This window comes from Fistularia commersonii, chromosome 30, assembly GCF_037954325.1.
Source record: "Fistularia commersonii isolate RoL2024-O1a breed Wild chromosome 30, RoL_Fcom_v1.0, whole genome shotgun sequence".
In the NCBI taxonomy this organism is placed as follows: Eukaryota; Metazoa; Chordata; class Actinopteri; order Syngnathiformes; family Fistulariidae; genus Fistularia; species Fistularia commersonii.
The window spans coordinates 7,238,886-7,260,706 of record NC_141313.1 but is presented as its reverse complement, the minus strand read 5'-3'; the positions used below and the strand labels follow the sequence as shown (position 1 = coordinate 7,260,706).

At 40.0% G+C, this 21,821-nt stretch overlaps 1 protein-coding gene across 1 annotated transcript in view; it reads right to left on the bottom strand.

Moving 5' to 3' along the window:
- The window catches only part of clasp2 (cytoplasmic linker associated protein 2), a 57,880-nt gene that overhangs the window by 16,146 nt on the left and 19,913 nt on the right, over nt 1–21,821 (bottom strand). The window contains exons 8-24 of the mRNA XM_086178484.1: nt 14,385–14,525; nt 11,336–11,409; nt 11,147–11,239; nt 10,851–10,996; nt 10,153–10,288; nt 9,955–10,025; nt 9,737–9,796; nt 9,508–9,585; nt 9,203–9,370; nt 8,333–8,373; nt 7,812–7,964; nt 6,428–6,451; nt 4,538–4,639; nt 4,299–4,325; nt 3,391–3,417; nt 1,591–1,764; nt 1,031–1,075 (exon numbers count right to left, since the gene is read on the bottom strand). Coding sequence (XP_086034610.1) covers nt 1,031–1,075; nt 1,591–1,764; nt 3,391–3,417; nt 4,299–4,325; nt 4,538–4,639; nt 6,428–6,451; nt 7,812–7,964; nt 8,333–8,373; nt 9,203–9,370; nt 9,508–9,585; nt 9,737–9,796; nt 9,955–10,025; nt 10,153–10,288; nt 10,851–10,996; nt 11,147–11,239; nt 11,336–11,409; nt 14,385–14,525 — 1,560 coding nt within the window. The remainder of the gene's footprint in view (nt 1–1,030; nt 1,076–1,590; nt 1,765–3,390; nt 3,418–4,298; nt 4,326–4,537; nt 4,640–6,427; nt 6,452–7,811; nt 7,965–8,332; nt 8,374–9,202; nt 9,371–9,507; nt 9,586–9,736; nt 9,797–9,954; nt 10,026–10,152; nt 10,289–10,850; nt 10,997–11,146; nt 11,240–11,335; nt 11,410–14,384; nt 14,526–21,821) is intronic.

Below are 21,821 nucleotides of genomic sequence, written 5' to 3'. Positions count from 1 at the left end.
TACTTTTTCGATGTTGATAAATCATTACAAATCAGAGTTCACCTCTTTAAAGAAGTGAGGTCTGTTTTGTTTGGTTGGACATATTTAACCCCATAGGATTATACAGGGGAAATATGGCTCTCACTTGAGGCCATGATATAGATATTTGATACTGACTCCTAAGAATCAAGAGATAATACGTCAAAAAATACCTACATGCATCTAAGAAACATTTTACAAATCATAGTTTATTACAAAATATTCTAATATTTAATGTATGTTTCACATACATTGGAAGATGACAGGAAATGAAAAAAATAATTTAAAAGTTGAACTTTATCAAGTTTTTCATTAATACAAAAGGTAATAACATCAAAAACTTTACCTCAAAAATACAGAAATTAGTCAGGAGTTAGTGGTGGTTTCTGATTCTGTTTCTTGTCTCTCTATGGGATACACCCAACAGCAGAAGACAAGTGCTCCCTCGTTTTTCAAAATACCATCATCTGATGCTCACATTCAACAAACCAAGCATTTTCTTCCTCACACACAACAAAGGGGAACAGAGAAAGGGGAGGTGACATGAGACGAATTAGACAATTAAGGGGGTGCATGAGGGCAAGCTGTGGTTCCTTTCAGTAGCATAGCAGTCAACTTCACCTGTAATTTCTCTGTTCAACAGCCTCAGCATCTATACAGCCACTCAAGGTTAATCACGGTCTTACAAAGAATTACATAGACCCCATGAAACCTTGTTGATCCTGCAAGAAGGCTTGTTCATCAGCCACTGACAGCATGTTAGTATTGAGACATAACACGTGCATCTGCAGATCAGGGACACCCATCGCTGTGACAAAACAGCCATGAAGTCACAAAGGTTAGATTATGGTCTCGGCGGGAAGGGGGGTACTGAGGCATTGATCAGCAGCCTGGTGGAGAGTTTGGGGTGGTGGTAAGATGTGACGCTTACAGTTAAGAGAATGGGGGATGAGTTCAAGATGAGAGTGGTGAGGATGAGAACAGGGCGGTCTGGTCGTGGTCGGAGCCTTACCTCCTCTGCTTGCGCCGTTGTAGATGGAACTAATGCTGGAGGGAGCTATAGGACAGAGGCAGGAGGAGGAGGAGGAAAGGAGGTCAGGGAGAAGACCAGAGGAAGAATAGGCAGATAGGGATCAGGAAGGTTAAAGAGTTGAGATTTGTGCGTATATGGATAGTTGACTGTGGCTGTGCTTTCTTTAAAAGTATTTCAAGGCCAAAGTATGACCAAGATTATGAGACACTGAGTAGAAGCTTCAAGGACTTGTTTTTTCACATTCATTTATTTGCTCTGTTGCGATGAATCTGCTTCCTTGAGCATCCATCAGAATCTGTAGTTGTGCCTTTACCATACAGTAGTTTCAAATGTGATGACACCAAAAGGCAGCCATACATTTAAAGGCAACAAAATCAGCCCAAAGCACAAACACAGATTCACGGCTTCACAAATGGGAGTATTTCTTCCATTGGTGTCAAAAAGCGATGGGAAGCTGTTTCCATTCTTCTCAAAAATGAGTTTTATATAGCATGAGAATTCCAAACTGTGGCTGAAAGCACCACAGCCTTTTAACTCACCGACAGACAGGCGCGTAGGGGAGGAATCTCTGGAGCATCCTTGGCTGCGAGGGATGCGGCTTCGTCGGAGACCGTCCCCTCCAGGCCCGACCGGCACCCTATGGGGCCCTGAACTCATGGTGCTCAGTGCCGTACTTGTAAGTACACGGCCGGGGGATCCGCTGCGACTGCCAGCTTCAAGGAGGGAAGCCAAAATACAAAGCAAGAGAAGAAGTGAAATTAGAGTCTTCCTTCAGTATCACATCTCATCAAAGAGTGTAAGAACACAGAGCATATTTAAATATTAAACCCTACAATTACAAAGAACAAATATCCTCTTGTTTTATACTTTCACAGCATTTTAGATGGAAGCTGATCTACAATGCACATAAAAAGAATCTAAATCCTGTGACTGATGTAATTTAGAAACATGGTAGAAACAGGGAAGGGAGAGGTGAGTGAACCACATTCAGAGAGCTTATTTTTCAGAGAACAATGCGATTAGGAGAAACTTGGATTTGAGGTGTATATGACGAATGACACAGATAATACTCAGGAAAGCTCTTTCATCTTAGTAGTTTTAAAGATGCATTAATATACGCTAAAAGGTCTCTCTGACGCGTATTGTTTCTCTTTCCAATGGTGGTCTGTTTCCAAAAACAAAGCCAAGTTTTTTCAAATAAACAAACATTGTCATTGCTATCATCCTGATGTAAAGAGTTGAGGAGAAGGTGCTCTGATGTGAAGATTGTAAGGTTATGAACAAACTCAGATGTAAATCACGGTGACCTGGTTAAACAGGCTGTGGCAGAATACTGATTAGTTCAATTTAGTTCCTGGTAAAAAAACAGGATGGTTAAAGTACTGGCAACATTTGCTTGGCAAGGGTGATACAATTATCTATATTCATTTCATGTAAAATGAACAGCATTTCAAGTTAGGATCAGGTTATGTCAACAAAAACCTAAAACCTAAAATGCAAATTTGCCATTGCCCTGGATTTAAAACCATCCTGTGTCAGCTCAGAGCTAAACTGTGCTACACTGCCTTTTCAATGTAACTGAAAAAATGTTGAAAAGGTAAAACAACAAGGTTTCCAAGGTGGTTGTTAACTTGTAATTTTTACTCAGTCCATTTGAAGTGTCAACATGAGCAGACCAAACGCTTATTCCGAAGGACACACACAGTCAAATCCTCCTCCAACTCATTCACACACAGCTAAGGCTTTATGCTAGTGACAAAGTACTAACTCAAACACATCTAAATGACGTTACGAGGGATTTTATTTGAAATAATATCAATATTTATCTGACAATCAACTGACAGAAGAGTGAATAATAATTTTGAAACACATCAAATCAGGCTGTGGGGACCAGAATCTGCACTGATGTTTTTCCCTTAACAACTGCACCTGTCTCTTAAAGCAGACACATGACACTGACTGAGATTTTAAATTCCTGATACTAGTGCAAAAACAGTGAACGCATCATGCGGTTCTGTGAAATGTTCGATACGAAACCAATATCTATGTTGTCAATTGTATTGGATTAACACATCTTTGACAATTGATTTTTTCCCCTCAGTGACTGCCAGGCAAAGTTTTAGTGCTGCAACATAAGGCTCTCAAAGCAGTGTGTTTAGCATGACCATAGTACAGCCGTGTTAAAAGTCAGTGCCTACAAAAAAACCTAGCATGCATCAGCCAATGTGAAGGGGGGCTTTAGTGGTGGTCTGAGAGGTGCATGTGAAGGAGGGGACAACAGAAAAAAAAAGCTATCGGGTCAAAAGTGCAGGTGAAAAGAAGTAGTGTTATAACCTTACCACCAACAGGGGTAGCAGACTGAGATCCTGAGCCATTAAGCCCATTGGTTTGGAGGACAGGGGAAGCAAAGGCGAGGGGAAGGAACAGCAGATTAAACAAGATGTAATATGGGTGTGAAGCGCAAAAAGCGTCATGGGGGTTAGAACAGATTACGATGGAAGCGCATCTGGGTGTTCAGTAACACCAAGAATGAGGGTAACTCTGAGGCACTTTGAAAAAATGACTCCATTCATTAAAGAGAAAAACAAACACTGGACCATCTGCTCATGATGGACTGGGAAAGCAGTGCATGTTGGGACAGCTGGTAGGGCACGATTATGAAGCCAAGCCTGCCCACGATGAGAAAAAGAAAATGCCTCCAACTAAATATGCTCACACACACACACACACACACACACACACGCACACACACGCACACACACGCACACACACACACGCACACACACGCACACACACACACACGATATGTAATAATTTTTGAAGGTCTGTTCAGCTGCCATTTCCTCTCTTTCTCCGTTGTTCCTTCTATTTTGGCTCATTTTCTGGGTTTTCAAACAGGTACTAAAGACATACACTGCAAGACTTTTTTGGTAGAAAAAGTTTTATTAGAAAGCAGGTAAACATCTGCTTCATATATTAGGGATGTAAATCTTGATCAATGGCCTTTTGTCTGGAAAATTTTGAAATAGCCCGAATGACACCGAGAGTCAGGCGGAAGCAGCAGAAATAAACACCATCCCGTGATGAGACACAGCATGCAGAGCCAAACGCACGCACACGCGCACAGTTATTTACACAAAACACCTGAATCGGAATGAGTGCAGTAGCAGGTGGGCCACCATTCCCACTGTGGTACACAGAGAGACGCACACACTCTGACTGACACATACACACGCTAATAGAATACCTGGTGTGCAATCGGATTCGTTGGAACCTGAAGGCACAAAAACATGTACATGGAGCTTACTGTCACCGGAAGGGTAACGAATAAAGGTACTCCACAACAGGAGCTGCAACCAGACTCTAAGAAGATCAAACACAATCGGAATGAAAGTGCATTGCTGATGTAACGGGACCTGGTACCCAGAATTTTTGTCTTACTGTTGGGCTTGGGTCATGCTCTGCACTGGCTCAGTGGATGCTTACGTTGTGACTGGGAGACCATCTTGGTGCGGCTGCGCCCTCTTGAATCCACTTGGCTGGACATGCTGCTGGCAGTGGACAAGGGCTGCTTGGTACGGACACGGCCTGAAAGGATGTGTAGGGAAGGTGGTAAAAACACGCAAGCATCAAAAACCGAGGTTCAATCTTTGGATGGCAAGACTAGTGACAAGCTGCTTATAAATGCATGAAGCCCACCAAGTATGCGGAGGCAAAACTACAAGTGCTAGTAAACAGTCAGAACCTATATCTGATGCTCACATTCAGCCAGGAGGGTTCACAAATACAGACAGAGCAGAAATGCTATCTCATTCAGGAAAGAAACTATCATTTGATGTTAAAATACTGTATGGCCTGCTTTACACATATATTTTTTCACACAGCAAGTTGCAGGTTGCCAGGTGAACTAATCACTATTTGAATGGAAAATGACATTTTAAGCTATTAACGTCTCATCCAGCACAACAGATATTGTTTATTTTACTACTACTAGCTGGCTACACAGGTGATTTTTGTTTTTAGATCATATCAACGATACATCATTGTGACTACACAAAGGATGTTTTGTTTCTTTTCATTTCTTGTTGTTTCTGTAAAAGTTAACTAAATTCATAATAGCAATAGTTGTAGTATAAACAAAAAAAGTTTGCGAAATTGCGAGCTTCATATGGTTTGTTGACATGACTTAGCTATGATCATTATAGTGCTCATTTCATTGAGTGTCGGAGAGAAAATCTTCGATTTAATTGTTTTGTTAATTTCGATTGATCAGCATTAATGAGTTTAAGTCTCAAGTCTACGGCAGCAAATGGAAATGGCATCATCAAGATTAGTTTGTGATCATTATCTTACACATCGGGACCTTTTGGTTGACTGCTGCAGGAAAACCAATTCCAGAAAGTGTTTAAGACAGTTGTAGCAGACTTTCAAATAAGTTCAAAGTAATTTCTATTCAACTTATACTGGGGCTCAACAGTATACAACTCAATGGCAACTCAGTTTCTTGCAACTAAGGTTGGGTGAAAGTTTCATATGAAAGCAGGCCAAAAGATTTGACTAATAGCCACTGCCAAGTTTGAGTTCAGTGAGATGCTATTGCAATTAGGGCTGCAAACAATAGCAAATTGCTTGTCTAACGAAAACACATGGGAACAGTAAAAAAAAAAATCCCGTTTATATCGCTTTATACATCTTTAAACCTAACATTCATCCCTGGGAGAAGTTTCCTCAGGCCATTTGCATAATTCCAAGTAGATTTTCAATTATTTCCATTCCTAATATTGGTATGATCGACAAACTTTTTCTGCTCTAATTGCAAATCACTTCACTGAGATCATTCTTCTTAGAAAGATTCCAGCTTGATCCACATCCAGCTGCAAAACGGACATTGCCATTCATTTGCCAAACTTTGCCCACATGATAAAGATGGAGATAAATGGTAACACTGGAATACAGATAAAAGCTTAGTATTAACAAATTACAACTAGATTATCTCAAAACCAAACCGCTATCTTACCATTGTCTGACCTGGTTCCTAAAGACGGACAGAAGGTGCAGGTTGTAAATGTCACAATAAATCTACAAAGTGTTTTATTATCAAATAAACAACATAATGACAACTTAGTTCAAAAGATAAATCTTAGTTTCCAAAACAATATTAGTCAAAATGAAAATATATCCTTGAGTCATGATGAGATGAGGATTCAACACATGAAGAGGGATTAAATGTGAGATACTGACAGCAGGGGGCGCTGTGGCCACAAACTGCAACTTAAATTGCTGGACTGGAATGAAGTAATGGGGTGGGAGTGAAGAGTTGAAGGAAAAAAGGAAAAGCTTTAGTAGGTTGTCACTGACAGACGGAGATGATCTTACCATCCGTTTTATCAGAGGCATCATCTTTAGGAGCAGAGAGAGGGGGTGAAAGGAAATACAGATGAGAAATGAAGAGGAAAAATAAAAGGGGTAAAATAGGTTTTTAAAGAAAGATACAAAAGGAAACCAAGAGGGAAGACGAATTAAAGTGTATATTTTAAAGGGGTCAATTTAAAGGAAAAAAGGTGAAAGGGGAATAATAAAGTAAGATAGAAAAGAGGAAGAGAGAAAAGAAAGCAGAAAGGAGCACAGTGTGAGTTATTAACAGAACATCTGCTTAACAGAGAGGGTAAATAGTGAAATGTGGAGAGAGACAAACACACGAGGGGTGATATTTGTCTGCAGGGCATGCATCATAAAACATTCAGGAAACATTTACAGGCAACATGCAGGCATCAGGAAAGGAGAGTAACAGAAACTAGAAAGGCCAGTCCAAGCATGGAAGAGTGTGTGTGTGTGTGTGTGTGTGTGTGTGTGTGTGTCTGTGTGTTTGTTTTAGGGCTGGGCAATACTGTACATATATCTATACGAACGATCAGCAAATTGTGATCAGCGTTTTGTAACTGTGCTTGTGTTTTCATTAAAACATGGATTTATTATGACCTATATTACAGGCTTTTCCTAAAAGTGTATTGTGTTGCACTTCCACCACTTATATACTGCTAAGATAAAAGTCAGATAAACAATCGTCAGCTGTGTGACGATTGTATCAGTATATTAACAAATGGAGTCTGAGGACAATGGATACAAAACAGATATGTAGATTCCAACTTACTAAAATGAAAGATTAGTCTGTCCTTCAGTGCTGTTTCCTCATTCACACATTGGTTAAGCAACTACAATGATCCTCTTAAGTCTGTACATATGACTACCATATTAACTGCGCTGCAATGGATCAACCTTTTTTGGAATGGAATATGATTTCATTTTGTTAGTATATAATTTGGTAATTCAATAAGCATGCTTATCACATTACTTCAATAAATGATAAAATGCATATACAGTAAATTATTTTATACTCCTCTAGTGATATTTTACTGTTTAATGTTGCCACCCATGCAAAATGACAAGTGTTCTTCAAGCCAAGAGCTGATAATAAAAGTTAAAAGACTAAAACCGTTGGCATTGCTGATTTTAAGGTAAATCGTGATCAATATCATAATCTGGCATTTGAATATAGTGAAATGAACTGATTCCATATGACCCAGCCCTGGTTTGTGTGAAGTGGTGAAAACCCATGGGAAGAGAATTAGTGAATTTTACTCACTTCTATTTTAGAGGCTCTGATCTTAGAAGTATCCAACTCTGACTGAAATCCTGCTAATCCAGGGCTAATCAATGTCTGCACTGATTGGCCGTCTACTTTGACTGACAGGCTCCTTACCCAGAGAGGAGTAGGAGCCAGGGGGCAATCGGACCGCTCCCTTGGCCTGCCCGACGTGCCGGTGCTTAGCGACTGCAGCTGCATTTACATCCACGTCACTACGGGAACGCTGCAGGGAGGCTGGCGACACCCCCCCCTTTGAACCCACAGGGACTGATGGGATAGGAGGATTGTATTGGAGAAGGGATGGGAGGCAATGGAGGGATATATACATCACAAACGCATGCAGGTCACACACTGAAAGGTACAAACATTGATATCAAAATGGATTACACAAACAGCCCGGGCACATGTATAAAATACATATGTGCAGGTCTGTATTAACTTAACAACAACAGGATGTGGCTATACTGAACTGAACACAAGCAAATGTAAATGGGCATGATGGGAAATGCGGGAATTGATGTATCATATAGTGGATTGTGTGTGGTTTCCCAGGACAGTAAGCATGAGATCTGGTGCTTGAGACAGCTTGCACATTTATATCCTATCATGTGTGCATTTGTGCTTGTGTGACCCACCTCTAACAGGAGCGGCTGGCCATTTGGAAGACAGAGGTCGACTAAGGGAAGAGGGAGAAAAGTTGTTTACAATTCAGTCAGTAAATTACACCTATATTACTGTGGATTACGGAATAACACAAAATCATTGTTCTTTCCAGAATTACTAATTATAAATCAAGAATTCAGTGTTGGAAATACGCATATAATATGCTTGAATAAAATATAATGAAAGGGATTTACTGATCATATATGTTGAAGGCTATGCTTAAGCTGGTTGTCATTTGCAGTAAAACTCTGAAATCTGTGCTAACATTTTAAACAAATTACCATGTTTACTAGAGTGTAGCACAAAACTAAGTAAATGGAAAAATAAAGCCTGTGATGTCCAACTATTTTGAATGGATCTCAACTTCCATGAAACAAACAAAAAAACATGAGTTTGTAACGAGATGTTATGGAGTCTGCTTTAAAAAAAAAAAAAGGGGGGGGGTTAATGGAGTCGTCCTCTAAAATAAGCAAAGTGTTATTTTACAGCAGCCAGCTAATAAAGCTATGCAGATAGTTGGTGAAAAAATAGTGAATATCTCTAAGCTGTTTGTCTTTTCCTGGGGGAACTCCTTGGATTTCACCCTCTTCAGCTGCACATCAACACATACAAATGACTATTCAGCATGAAGCATCAACAAAGGCTACATATTATAAGTAAACAAAAAAGTAAAGTGGAACAACGTTGTCTCATGAAGTCGTTTTGCTTAGGCTTTGAAAAATAGCGGTCTTAACCATCAGCTACTTCTTCAACGTTACAGCTTGAACTGGAAGGGTTAAAGTAAACAATGCACTCGAAAGCAAACTGTGCTGGTTTGACAGTCATTAATGTAGGCTGATTACTTCAGGCTCTCCTGCGAGGACGAAGAGGACCGGTCACTTTGGGGAAGTGAGGCGACACTTCCAGAGCTCCTCAGGCAAGACTGAAGGGTCCTTTGGTACGATGACTCTAGGGAATTATACAAAGCGTCCGCTTCGGCTGGAAAGTGGTTCCTCAAACCCCAGTAAGCCCTGGATGACAAGAAGAAACCAAATAAAGGCTGTAAATAAGTGTGAGGGGGCAAATAGGTAAAGAAAAGGGAAAATAACGAAACGTTAAAGGACAAAACAAAAACAGAGGACTCAGAGAAGGCGTTGTCGTATCATACTTGCGAGCTTCTACTCTGGCCTCTGAGTCTGCATCACGAATTCCCTTCTTGATGCTCTCAACCAGAACAGCTGTGTGCCTGTGAGAACAGAGACCAGCCATGAAAAGTGAACATAAAGTAAGGTTTGAAACGGGTAGCAAGGAAAATGTTAGGAAACCACAAAAAAATGTGAATTCTGCAAATCACATGCTTTTGCACTCAGGTGGCAAACCTGGTCACACAGGCTCACCTTTCTAAAGAGTGTGTTTGCCATTCCTGCAGCAGAAGGTCCAAGAAATCATAACAGCGCCTAGAGAGGACGTTTTCATTAGAGGGGTGCTCACAAAATAGCAGCATTGCAAGTTACCTGTCTTGGGATTTTAAAGCCAAGATAAATATTTAGAAAGTGTCCTTAACAACGTTTTTTCTTTTTCTTTTTTTTTAAATTGCTTCCCATTTCTGTCTCACCTTCGAACAGCGACAGACTTTGAAGTGCAGTTGCTGGTTATCAAGGGGATGAGTCTCGGGACGTGGGTGTGCTGAAATATTAAAATTAAGTGGCTAAAGCAAAATCAATTTATGGCAGGAGCATATAGGATGACGAAATATAAGATGACTAAAATATTTTTGTTGTATAAAAATAAAATTGGTGATTACGGATCTCACCCGTATGATGATCCGGATAGCTGAGACACCAGAAGTGGCCATAACTTTTGCACAGTTGGGGATGAGATTGAACAGGACTGGAACGATGGCTTCTGCTCCGTGGTCAAACTTGTTGCCCAACACCGATGAGAGGTGGCTGCAGTTACAGATTCAAACCCAAAGACACAACTCAAACAACACAAATTTATATAGCTCTGAATGTCACAGATTATATTTTGTCAAGGTAATGGATTTTTTTTATCATACCTAGTCATTATGACACACATGAGAATAAAAAAATATAATATCATAGTATTATTGTCACAGGGGACAAACAGATGACTGGTTTTGGGGGCTAAAACTGATATATGGGATTGAAAAACTGGTACCATTTTCATATAATAAGAGCTGTCAGCAAATTGTGTTAAGATAATAAAAGTAAAATGACGCATTATGCAAAATGAACCAATGACTGTTTTCCTCAAACATATTTTTGACTTAACTGAGATTTGAGCACTTAAATGCTCCTGTTGTTGTCATACATGTCACTGTTGAATGTCTAGCAATCAAGGTAGATCTTCAAGAAGAAAAGCTAAGTCCAGTTGCCACGACAAGATTTGACACCGATTGATTAACCTGGATGATCGTAAACCTTCACTGACATGATACTGGTCTAGATTTTCTCTGTATTGGTCTGAGTATCTGTGAACAATACTCACGCCACAGTAATACACGCCTCGCGAACCACTTGTGAGCGCAGGTCTTTAGCAGACAGTTTGAAGGCCCCATCCAGGAGCCGCAAGTGCTGGTAGAAACAGTCATAGTTGGCAGCACCCGCCACTAACAGCGAGCGAATTTTCTTCATCTGCAAAACGTACATGATGATTAGAAACAATGAGCAAATGATGCAGAAAATATATTACCTGGTCGCTTAATTTCATTAACTGATAATCTCACTCATATGATTGAGGTTAAGGCTTCATATTTTTGGTAACTATCCAGCAATTCTACTGACCGCATTGGCTCTCTGGTCCCAGTCGTGTTTGTCATCAGAGCAAATCTCACGGATCTTATTCAGGTTGTCTTCAAGATCTCTTGTTGAGTATATCTGCAAAGACGGAGAGGAAAGGATGCAGTGAAAAAACATGGAGGTTGATAGTGCATTCCTGTGACTGCTCTTGTTTTCATGTACGTATAAGCTCACCTGGACAACAGGAACATCTGTGAAGGCTTTAACAAAGTCATCTTCATCAACTGCTCCAGCACTTTCTTTGGACACTGGAAAGGTAGAACAACATTCATTACCGTTTGTTTGTGTGCACAGTGAATGATTTAAACAAATCGGATGGGGCTGTGTTTTCTAATGTACTTCCTGGCACAAATGCCAATAATATCACTGTACAGGCTGGAAACCTTGGGGACCACATACTGTTCAAACTCCCTACTGGGATTGGAGAGAAAAGAGGGACAATAAAGACAAACAAGCACATCTGGGTTGAAGAATGTTAAAAATAGTTTTGGGGGTGGGGTGCCAAAAAGCACCACAATACAATAATTTCAAGTAGCTACAATACAATATTGCTATTTCTGCTGCATATCCTTAAACAATATTTTGCAAATATGTTCTTGTAAATATATTTGCTTTCTTTTAACTCACTTTCACTATTGTGAAGAGGATGTAAAAACCTATCATAAATGCTAAATGCATCTGACTAGAACCATGAAATTCAATTGGTTTATTAAATTTACAAACACCCATTTTTATCTCACTAAAGGGCAATATCGACTCTTCCAGTAATAACCCAAGTAGTTGGAGGAATAAACGTTTGTAACCAAAACAACCATGATGACACCAAAAAAAAGATAAAAAAAGCTATTTGTAGTATACAATTGTACTGAAGAGTCCTAATGACTATCAATATAGTTTCTGGTCAACCACATCAACAAAATTTTTGGTACGTCTTCCGGCTTTTCCCTTCAGGGATTGCCACAGCGAATCAACGGTCTCCATTTAACCCTAATCTCTCTATCCTTCTCTCTCACACCAACTACCTTCATATCCTCTCTCACTACGCCCATAAGCCTTCACTTTACTAAATAACATGTTTACTTCACTTAACAAAGGCTACATTACCTTTGTTAAAACATTTGGTAGTCTTTTAATGTGCCCCCCACCCATAACCTGTACTATAGGAGTACTGCCTGAACTGCCAGAAGCATGATGGGTTCTTTACTCTTGTCACATAAATCCTGTTGTCGGAAACTAAATAGTGCTCTTCTGATCATGATTATCAAAATGCCTTTTTGAAATCTAATCATCTGACTATCAAGGCAAAAGAGTTTTATATGTGCATTTCCATGCCCTTGGAAATGTACATATATTTTGATAAATCACTGGCAACCACAGATACCTGAAAACATCTCAATTCACACCTTAAAGACCTCCACCATTTTCTATTGTTATTATTACAAATAGCTCATGTCAGATTTCACCAACACTGAATAAGACAATGCAGTAAGTAAATCACTCCCAATATGCTCCCTCATCACAAAGAGACTGAACCACTTCTAAGATTATAAAACAGTTTACAGAACGCATTGAAACAAAAGTAACCAATGTCAACTACTGTTACTGTCACACTGGTTTGAACATTTTTCTGGAAGCCATCAGTAAAAGTGAAATCTATAGCTTTTCTGAATCCTGCCATCTGATCATGGCAGAATGTGTGGGCGTGCTGTCATCTAATGCAAATGTGGACAATTGTGGCTCTATGTGGTATGGGGATGGAGGGGCAGGGTGGCTGAAAGTCATTCATAAAAAATAACAGCACGTGCATTGAACATAATTAGATAACTGTCTTGGTTCTGGTTTTCTGAGTGAAATACAGCCCTTCAGTTCAGTCAAAGCCCCACAATGACCTGCAACAAATAATCATAGTAGCTAAAGTTTCAACCTTTAAGGCTTCTACAAGTGTGCCAGTGTGTATGTAAAACAACGCTCACACAGATACACAGATACTTTAAAGTCAGCAAATTGACAGCACGGTCCTGGCAACATAGCTTTCAACTAAGGGAGACAGGATCAATCAATACACACTTAGCTGATGCAAACCTAACACTCAAGCCATCATGAGAAGGGAGAGAAACCTCTATCAATAGGAAGGCTGATATGTACTATTGTCCAATCATGTACAGCTATGTTGTTATTGATGTCACAATAAAAATCTGCTTACTTTTTCCTTTGTCTACCCTAACTATGAGCACCTATAATTTACTGTCCAGGGACCATATCCTTAAAGATATGACACCTACCATCCCATCTCTGGGAACAGGAAAAGTTATTGAGGTCAAACCTTTGAGCTTATGATTTAGATTATGTGCTATTGGGCATCCTATTTATGTGGCCAAAGTGGATCGACACCTGGGATGAGACAGATTCACTTCCAGCTAAAATATTAGCATCTGAAAAAGCAATTGTAAGTAGGAATGAAAACACAGACTGAATTTGAATTTCAAATAAAAAGGGAGTCAGTAAAGAGCTGCGGCTCTCATATGAGTCAGCTGAAACCAGAGCATGGAATTTGAGGAGGGTGTAGGGAGGAAAAGTAAACATGCACAGTGACTGTTCTCGTTCTGCTCTGCTTTTTTGAGGGGCGGGGTGGGCTGGGGGTGTAATCAATTACAAATAAGAGGAAAATGCAATAATAACAAAAAATTAGGCCTCTAATTATGGCATGGTACCCTTGGTGCTTATAGTGAGGAAAGGTTCTAATCTAAGGAGTTATCATCAGTATATCAGTATAATATAATAACGACAAAGGAAAAGCTGATATAGTGTATCAGGCTTATCCAAGTGAACTTCAGTCCATTTCATTGGCACAGACTTATTGCCTGATTATACACATACTGCCCTGCTAACTTAACAGGCTCTCAAAATTCAATAGGTATCGGTGTGGCAAAAACCTTTCGACGTTTTTTGAGGCGTAACAAAAAAAAAGTCTCTAGAGACCAAAACAATTGTAGATTTTTTTTTTCTTCTCATGTACAAGTCAGTATCTAATGACAACTGGGCTTTGTTTTATCTTTCATATAAGTCTTGAAAGAGACCTCAAACATTTCTGAGTAATCTCAAAAAAATAAAACACAAGGACACTAGCCAGAAAACTTGGGCTCTTTTATATGTCGATATAAATATAGCAAAAAGTCATTTCAGGGGTAAAGACTTTCCAGGTGTGGATGAGAAATATAGTTACCTAGCTTGCCCCCAGCAGCACTGGGCCTCCGTGCTGAGGAGGACTCCGAAGGCTTCTTGGGAACTTTGGGGACCCTAAAGGCAGCCTGGGCAGAAGAGGAACGACTGCCATCCACACTGTCGTCATCCTCAAAACTACGATCTGAAAGGAGGAGGAGAGGGGACATTAGTTACCAGTCTGAGGATACTCCCTGACGAAAACAGATCAAACCTTCGGCAGCTAAACTGAGTCACTGTTACACAATCAAACAATACTGCACACAGAAAATACTATTAAAACTCATGAAGATTAAATTCAAATGGCTGAAAACTGCAGAATGTAAAATTATAGTACAATCAAAATAAATCCAACTGAAGACAGTTTTGAAAGACGTCCAACTCAAACAGCTGTTTACTGGTAAAATATCTAGTTGATATAGGTCTAGAAATGTTGGAATATAAATAGGGCAAATAAACAAAACATGAATGTGTCTTTGATTTTTGTGTTCAATCATATTTGTAGAATGAGGTGTGCATAACTCCAAGACAATAGATGATGGGGTGAAAAAAGCTGGGAAATAATAAATAAATACATATCAAGATGCTGTAGTCTGTGACAGGCTTCCCTAGAAGTCATAAAATCCATAATACAATGACGAAAAAACAAACTAGTGGTTGGAATTAAAAGACCTCCTACACAATAAATGCTCACTTCTCAGGGGAAAATGTATCTTCACCCCTGCAAACCATGACTGGTAGGACCCAAACCTCTAACCTGCATGCTAGCAGAAACTGAACCAGCAGTCAAACTGATACTGGAACTCAAATCTTGCAATGAAAATGCAGTAATTATGAACGGATTGTTAAAACAGTAAAATATTTTGGGTAAGACACGTAAACACACGAACTATTGGCAACGGTTCCCCATTGCAATCTAGTTGCTCTGACAACAAGCTGTGGCGAAATGCCGCAAAGCCACCACCCTGCACCTTGATTCATTTATTACCTGACCTACACGCACGGTCAATAAATACACAATCCCTGAGTGGCACACACATGTGTATGTGTGTGTCTGTGTGCAAGTAGAATCCATGTTTCACTGTCACGGCATAACCTATTGTGCCAAGCTCAGTTTACAGCTAGCAGGAGAAAGAAGAAGACACACATCGGAAACAGTAAACATAGATGCACATACAGTCCTTGACATACATCAACACACCCATGTTCACTTCTGCACTCACAGTCACAGATCCGCTGGCAAATTAGTCGCCTCATGCTTCGGGGAGGGCGTGGCAACGGGGCTCCCCCTATCCTCCAAGCTGTACCCCAAGACGCACGCCCACTTCACACAGACTACATAGTGGAGCTAATACTGCACTTCATACATTGTTGTCCGAAAACCCCTCCACCCATTCAAGTGCCGGCATTTTCCTTCACTTTTCTCCTCTTTCTATCCCTCCCTCTCTCAGCATCTCTCCTCCTTCACTCTGCAGCCTTGCAACCAATCAGACGAAAGGTGACATCATGGTGTTGCAGCCAGTGCGGAGGCAGAACTATGATTGTATGTGAGTGTGTGTGTGAGAGAGGGAGAGGGATCGCAGAGAAAGGGGAGAGTCGACCAGGGACACCTCAAGAATATTAACAGTGCTTCTCTGTGTTCCTGGTGGATCAGCTAAGTAAAGCCATTACAACTGACAACTACAATCTCTGTCTGTCTCACACACGCACACGCACACGCACACGCACACACACACTTCATGTTTTATGAGCTTTATCTATCTGTTTGATCATATTTTCAAAAATGAGTATGACAATGTCTTCACACACAGAGGAGGCAGAATGATGTAGAAGAGGATGTAGCAGTGATGGAGATGGGCTAATTGTGGGGGTGAAGGGGGAAATGGCCACACCCCTTCATCTGAAGCCGCCACAGCCCACTCTCTGTCACTGGGAAACAGACACACATGGACAGCCTGGATTTTACCAAACAGTAAACACTTAAAATAGTGTCAAATCTATGTCTGCCTCCCAATAGTTCAGCATATTTTATTGGCTAAAGTGAAGTTCACCAGCAAATCTCGTATTTTCTAATATAATTAGTTTTTAATGCTAAATTTTAAGTTATGAATTTCAAAATTATTGTCACGCCTTTCAAATAAATACACCAAATTTATTTTCAACAGATATCATCATCACAGATCAATTATATGGGTACGTAGTCCAAGGTCATAATACCTTAACAGGATTCCTGGCTGAAAAACAATTTCTTTTTCATAATACAAAATATTTTTAAACTTGGACTGAGTTGCTGTTATACACACCAGTTTAGCTGATACATCTGCTTTCCTATTACACCCACAAGTCCATTTAAAATACGTCTTGTCATGCATCAAGGGTCTTAGCATAGATTAGCATCACTGTTAGCGTCTCCTTCTTTTGTCTAGTCAGATCCCAAGGGACTAAATGGCTATGGGTGATGGGCGGGATGTGAGTCCAATGTAAAGACCAGCAAGTACTGTTGCCATGACAATGTATGCGGCCTATGTTGAATGAAGCAGCAAACAGAAACCTTCATAATTGGCAATCCTGTTTCCACACATACAGATCCCCACCAAATTTTGATCAACTGTTAAAATGGCTGTATTGTGCACAGATACTAAATTCATTTGTCAAAGTATCACAAAAAAATAGCTTCACGGACACATCAGTATCACCAAATATGCACACATTTCCAAAAATAGGGCAAAGGATGCAGTTAACATGTCTACACACACACACACACACACACACACACACACACACAGACACACAGACACACACACACACACACACACACACACACACACACACACGGATAGTGCCACCATGAACCGAGAGGTGTTGCCATGGAAACTCCAGGCTGAGATTCTTCTCCCTCTCCATTTCAGGAAATGAGTCAAAAACTGAGATGAAAGAGGACAGAATGTGCCACAGGTTTCATACAACCAAGGTATTGGATGGAAACTGTTGAAAAATAAATATAAATGCACAAACAAATTGGTCAACGCTTCACTTTTGCCCCATTAAAGTCTGCACCAGCTCCCAATCCATTTTATAACAATTGCAGATTTAGGACAGTTTTCTAAAAGGAGATGAAGGCAGTATAAGCATTATCTTTTTTAAGTGGTTGTTTACTTGTTTTCCTTTTCAAAAGAGAGATATGGCAACAAGGGGAACCAGACTGCAACACCCTGAGATGTGATGTCACAATGGTGCAAAATAAAGGTCATTTGTGACCACGAGGACACAGTCCTGGCTCTGCTCTGAACAAATAAATGTCATGGTTCAAGCATGTCAAAACACCGGAGATGTGAAAACAATGGGGAACAAAAACAAGGAATTATGCATTTAGGAATATGATGTGGCTAATCTGGGGAAACCACTTTGGAAACCTCTGGAAACTGAAATAAAAAAAACAACAGGGAAAAACTCTTTGTAAATGCACATATATACATACATTGTGTAATGTGTGATAAAAGTTGAAGCTCTATGAATCAGCAGTGCTGCCTTCATGGTCATTGGATAGAGCAGGAAAAACAGTTACAGAAACACACGAGGGGGCAGGAACAAAAAGGTCTTCTACTAAAGAACAAGGTTTAGCTTAAAAAACAGAGCTAAACACTCTTCAAATCAACTATAAAAGGTTGCACAAGTGGTGAGTGAAAGATTGCAACCCATAAATAAGGCTCAATTTGTTCAAACAATGTAAAAGCCTTTTCCAGTCCTCCTTTAAGCAGCTGCTGAGCATCCACATTGCATGTAACAAACATAACACACAACTGCTGGCTAAATATCTTCAGAGGAACCAAGACTTATTGTATACCGAACCCCGTCTTTGTGCTAATCTGCTCTAAGTAGCAGGAGATGAGTGAATATCATACATTTAAAAACAAGAACACGTGTACACAGAAAGCAAGCAGCAGTCACAAGATTGACTACAGAAGAGTGAGACTACATGAGAAATACAGCAGGAGCTGACACAATCCTTAAAACTGTCCCAGCTGTGAAGATTAAAGAGCAGTGCGGTGTGTGTGTGTGTGTGTGTGTGTGTGTGTTTGTGTGTGTGTGTTGGTCTCCTAATGCAGAAGGGCAGACTGACGGACAATAGTGGGACTAGTGCTCGTCAAAGCAAAAGCTATGATCTTGATCAAATATTAAATACTTTTGGTTTACTGTTAAATCAAACATACAAAACAGCGACTACCAGTAAATCCTCACATTGGAGGAGTTGCAACCAGAATGTCAAATATTCACCTAAATATAATCCTTTAATACACTTACAGACAGAATGGGAACCATCCTGGGACTGGTGGAAAATACTAAGCAGTCATATTTTTGTCCACTATTTTTAAACTTCCAACTTCAGTCCACTTCATGAGTAAGACATATTTGTTCTATTCTAGAATTCTAGAATGATAGCCTTTTCCATTCATTGAATGCATTTATTTAAAGGATTTATGGTAGCCAGAGCAGTCGTTGCCACTAAAAGCAGAGAACTGATAGCCATGTAGTGCACAACAGACACCACCAGAGGTCGACCACATCTCTAAACACGGACTCATGAAATTGCCGCCAAAGTTTTTATTGGCATCAATTATTCCAGCAACATTAGCCATATGCTGATACACATATACGCATAGAGCCATTCAATCTCTTAATTGCTGACAGATACTTGGTTTTGAAAAAGAAGTTCTTGCACAGATATTTTTTGATAAATAAACATCATGTATTCCATTTTGAAAACTGCTTGACAAACCTATAGCAAATCACTGTTTTCAGAACCTGGTTGCATCAAGGACAGAGAACGATGCAGAAAAATGAGATAAAAATGACACACTTGAGGTTCAGAACTAGATTCTCTAACAAGAGACAGACTGCTCCATTTTCAACCATGCTCTAGCTCCTTAAATTAGGAAAAAGGGGGGGCTGGGGTGAAGCCACATTACAAACATAAGAGTGCATGCAGCCACTGGCGCGCACATGCATGCACACACGCACACACAGGTATAATTTGAGTTTCCAATTCCAAGCTGGATGGGTGGGGGTGCGGTGTAAACCATAATACTCAGAGGACAGATTTCCCATGGCAACCAGCCTAGCCTGGAAACAGGGTCATGGTTTCTTTTGCAGAACCGGTGATGCACTGAGGCAGAATGAGTGTCTGCAAGAGTGAGGATGTGCATGTCTGTGATTCAGTGTTGGTGTTGGAAATACTATTCAAGGACGGAAAGATGTGACTTATGGTCAGTTTGCACATAAAATATTGTGGACTTCTACAATATCTGTGTGTGTGTGTGTGTGTGTGTGTGTGTGTGTGTGTGTGTGTGTGTGTGTGTGTGTGTGTGTGTGTGTTTGTAATAGCTACACTTTCAGAAAGGACCAGGTAACAGTAAGTACAAGCAAGAAAACTGTGCCAGGAGCACTGACACACTTTAGTTTCTTACACATTAACACTGGTATCAAGTTCCTTTCAACTTTATTCCCACCCATAAACACATTAATCACAACATACATTTTATAAAGATGATCTCTATGATTCTTTACTGAGAGCAGAGATTGAGTAAAAATATGACGGTGAATTTTTGTGCATACAGGTACATGCAAAATAGAATTGGTAGCCTGTGCAAATCAGTTACCACAATAGCAATTTATATGGTGTTTGCTTAGGGTCACAATTTCTGTTCTGAAGCTTTTACACTTAAGGGCATGTAAGAAATGATGTCTGATTTTCTTTCCTTATTTTGTCTCATTGCAAAACAGTGTTTCATTCTTATGAAGATTTGATAACTCGTCTTTGGTTTTATCTCCCAATTTGGTTAGTTTTTTTTTCTTTTTAAGGTAAAATCCTGTCCCAGCAAACGTAAGATGAGGGACAAGACCTTTGTGCATGACATCAATTTTGATCTGAATATAAATACATGAATAACTTGATAAAATAACAAAATTAATAATTCCAAATATGGCATGAGCATTAAAACACAGACAGACAGACACACACACACACACACACACACACACACACACACACACACACACAAAGCTATGTTTATGACAGGGCAATCTCTTCAGCTCACCAGTGCAATTTGTCATTGCACCAAACTTGCATTGTAATTTGCTTGTAAGGGTTGGGAAACAATGAGCAGTCAGAACTACATTTATATGTTTTGACATGTTGAAGGAATAAGGATATCATATGAGCCATGGGATGTGGTGAATATTGCTCAATAGATAAACACACATTTTGAATTAATTTAAACCTTTATACTTACTAAGTACTTTTAAGAATGAGGACTGCCAAGTTGCAGAACAACACATACTTGACATAAACACCAATAGGCTGATGTAAGTTGGGGTCACAATCTGCTTCATATTCTACACTGATAAAAAAGCAGACTTGGAAGATACTTTTGAAATAAAATAATGATCAGATAATATCTCAATTTTCTCAACTAAATAGAATTGTGGAATAGATTTTGCCTGCAAGCATGATCCATTTTTGGCTTGAAATTTAAAGGCAGGGATTATAAAAACCATCTTTCCCAAGTATTTCCTCGTCTCTCATGACTATCTATACAACATTACAGAAAATCAAGTGAATGCAGAAAAGAGCAGAAGTTTTAAGAAGCCCCAGCTTTCCTTCCCGAATCAAAACATGCCAATGTAACCTACATCCCAACCAGAGCATTATGGGTGAAAGTGCTTGGAGTTTAAGCTGATTTCAATCTAAAACCGTATGGTGACAAGCCTTTGTCTGGGTGCCAGCTTCCAAAGCCTGATGAGATTAAAAACATACACACACACACACACACACACACACTTACCATCCCCATCATCCCCAACAGCCATGACAACAGTATGATACAGGTCCAAAATCCCTGAGGTCTGTATTCACTCCTCTACCTCCTTGCTGCTCTGCAGCCTCGCACACTTGTGTGCTCGGTCTGTCCCTGTCACTGTCACGGTGAATCAGGGAGAGGCAGTGATAGGCACAGGACTACAACTCTGCTGCTGCCAGCACTCTGTTGACTTTCTCCCTCCATCCTTTGCCCTCCCACCCATCGTCTCTGCAACAGCTGCCTCAAACCCTTTAGAGCAAATGCCAAGAGTTGGCCTAAAAGAGATGTGGGACAAGGGCAAGTGATTGTGTGTCCTGTACTCAGTTTTTAAAAGGACACCACTAAAATATGTGCATGTTCATCCCTCATACTTAGGCTGTCCTTCAACTACACTTGTTGATAGATTCTCTAAAATCTCAAAAGAGAAGAATCAGGGCTTAGCCTGGATCATGCTGATTGGCTGCAAAACTTTAACAGAATAATTGACGCTAAGAATAGTTACTTATAATGTGATTCAAACTAACTTTGTATCTATAGTAGGGATGTTATTGGAATGAAAATTAGGCCACTGCCCAAATTCTGAA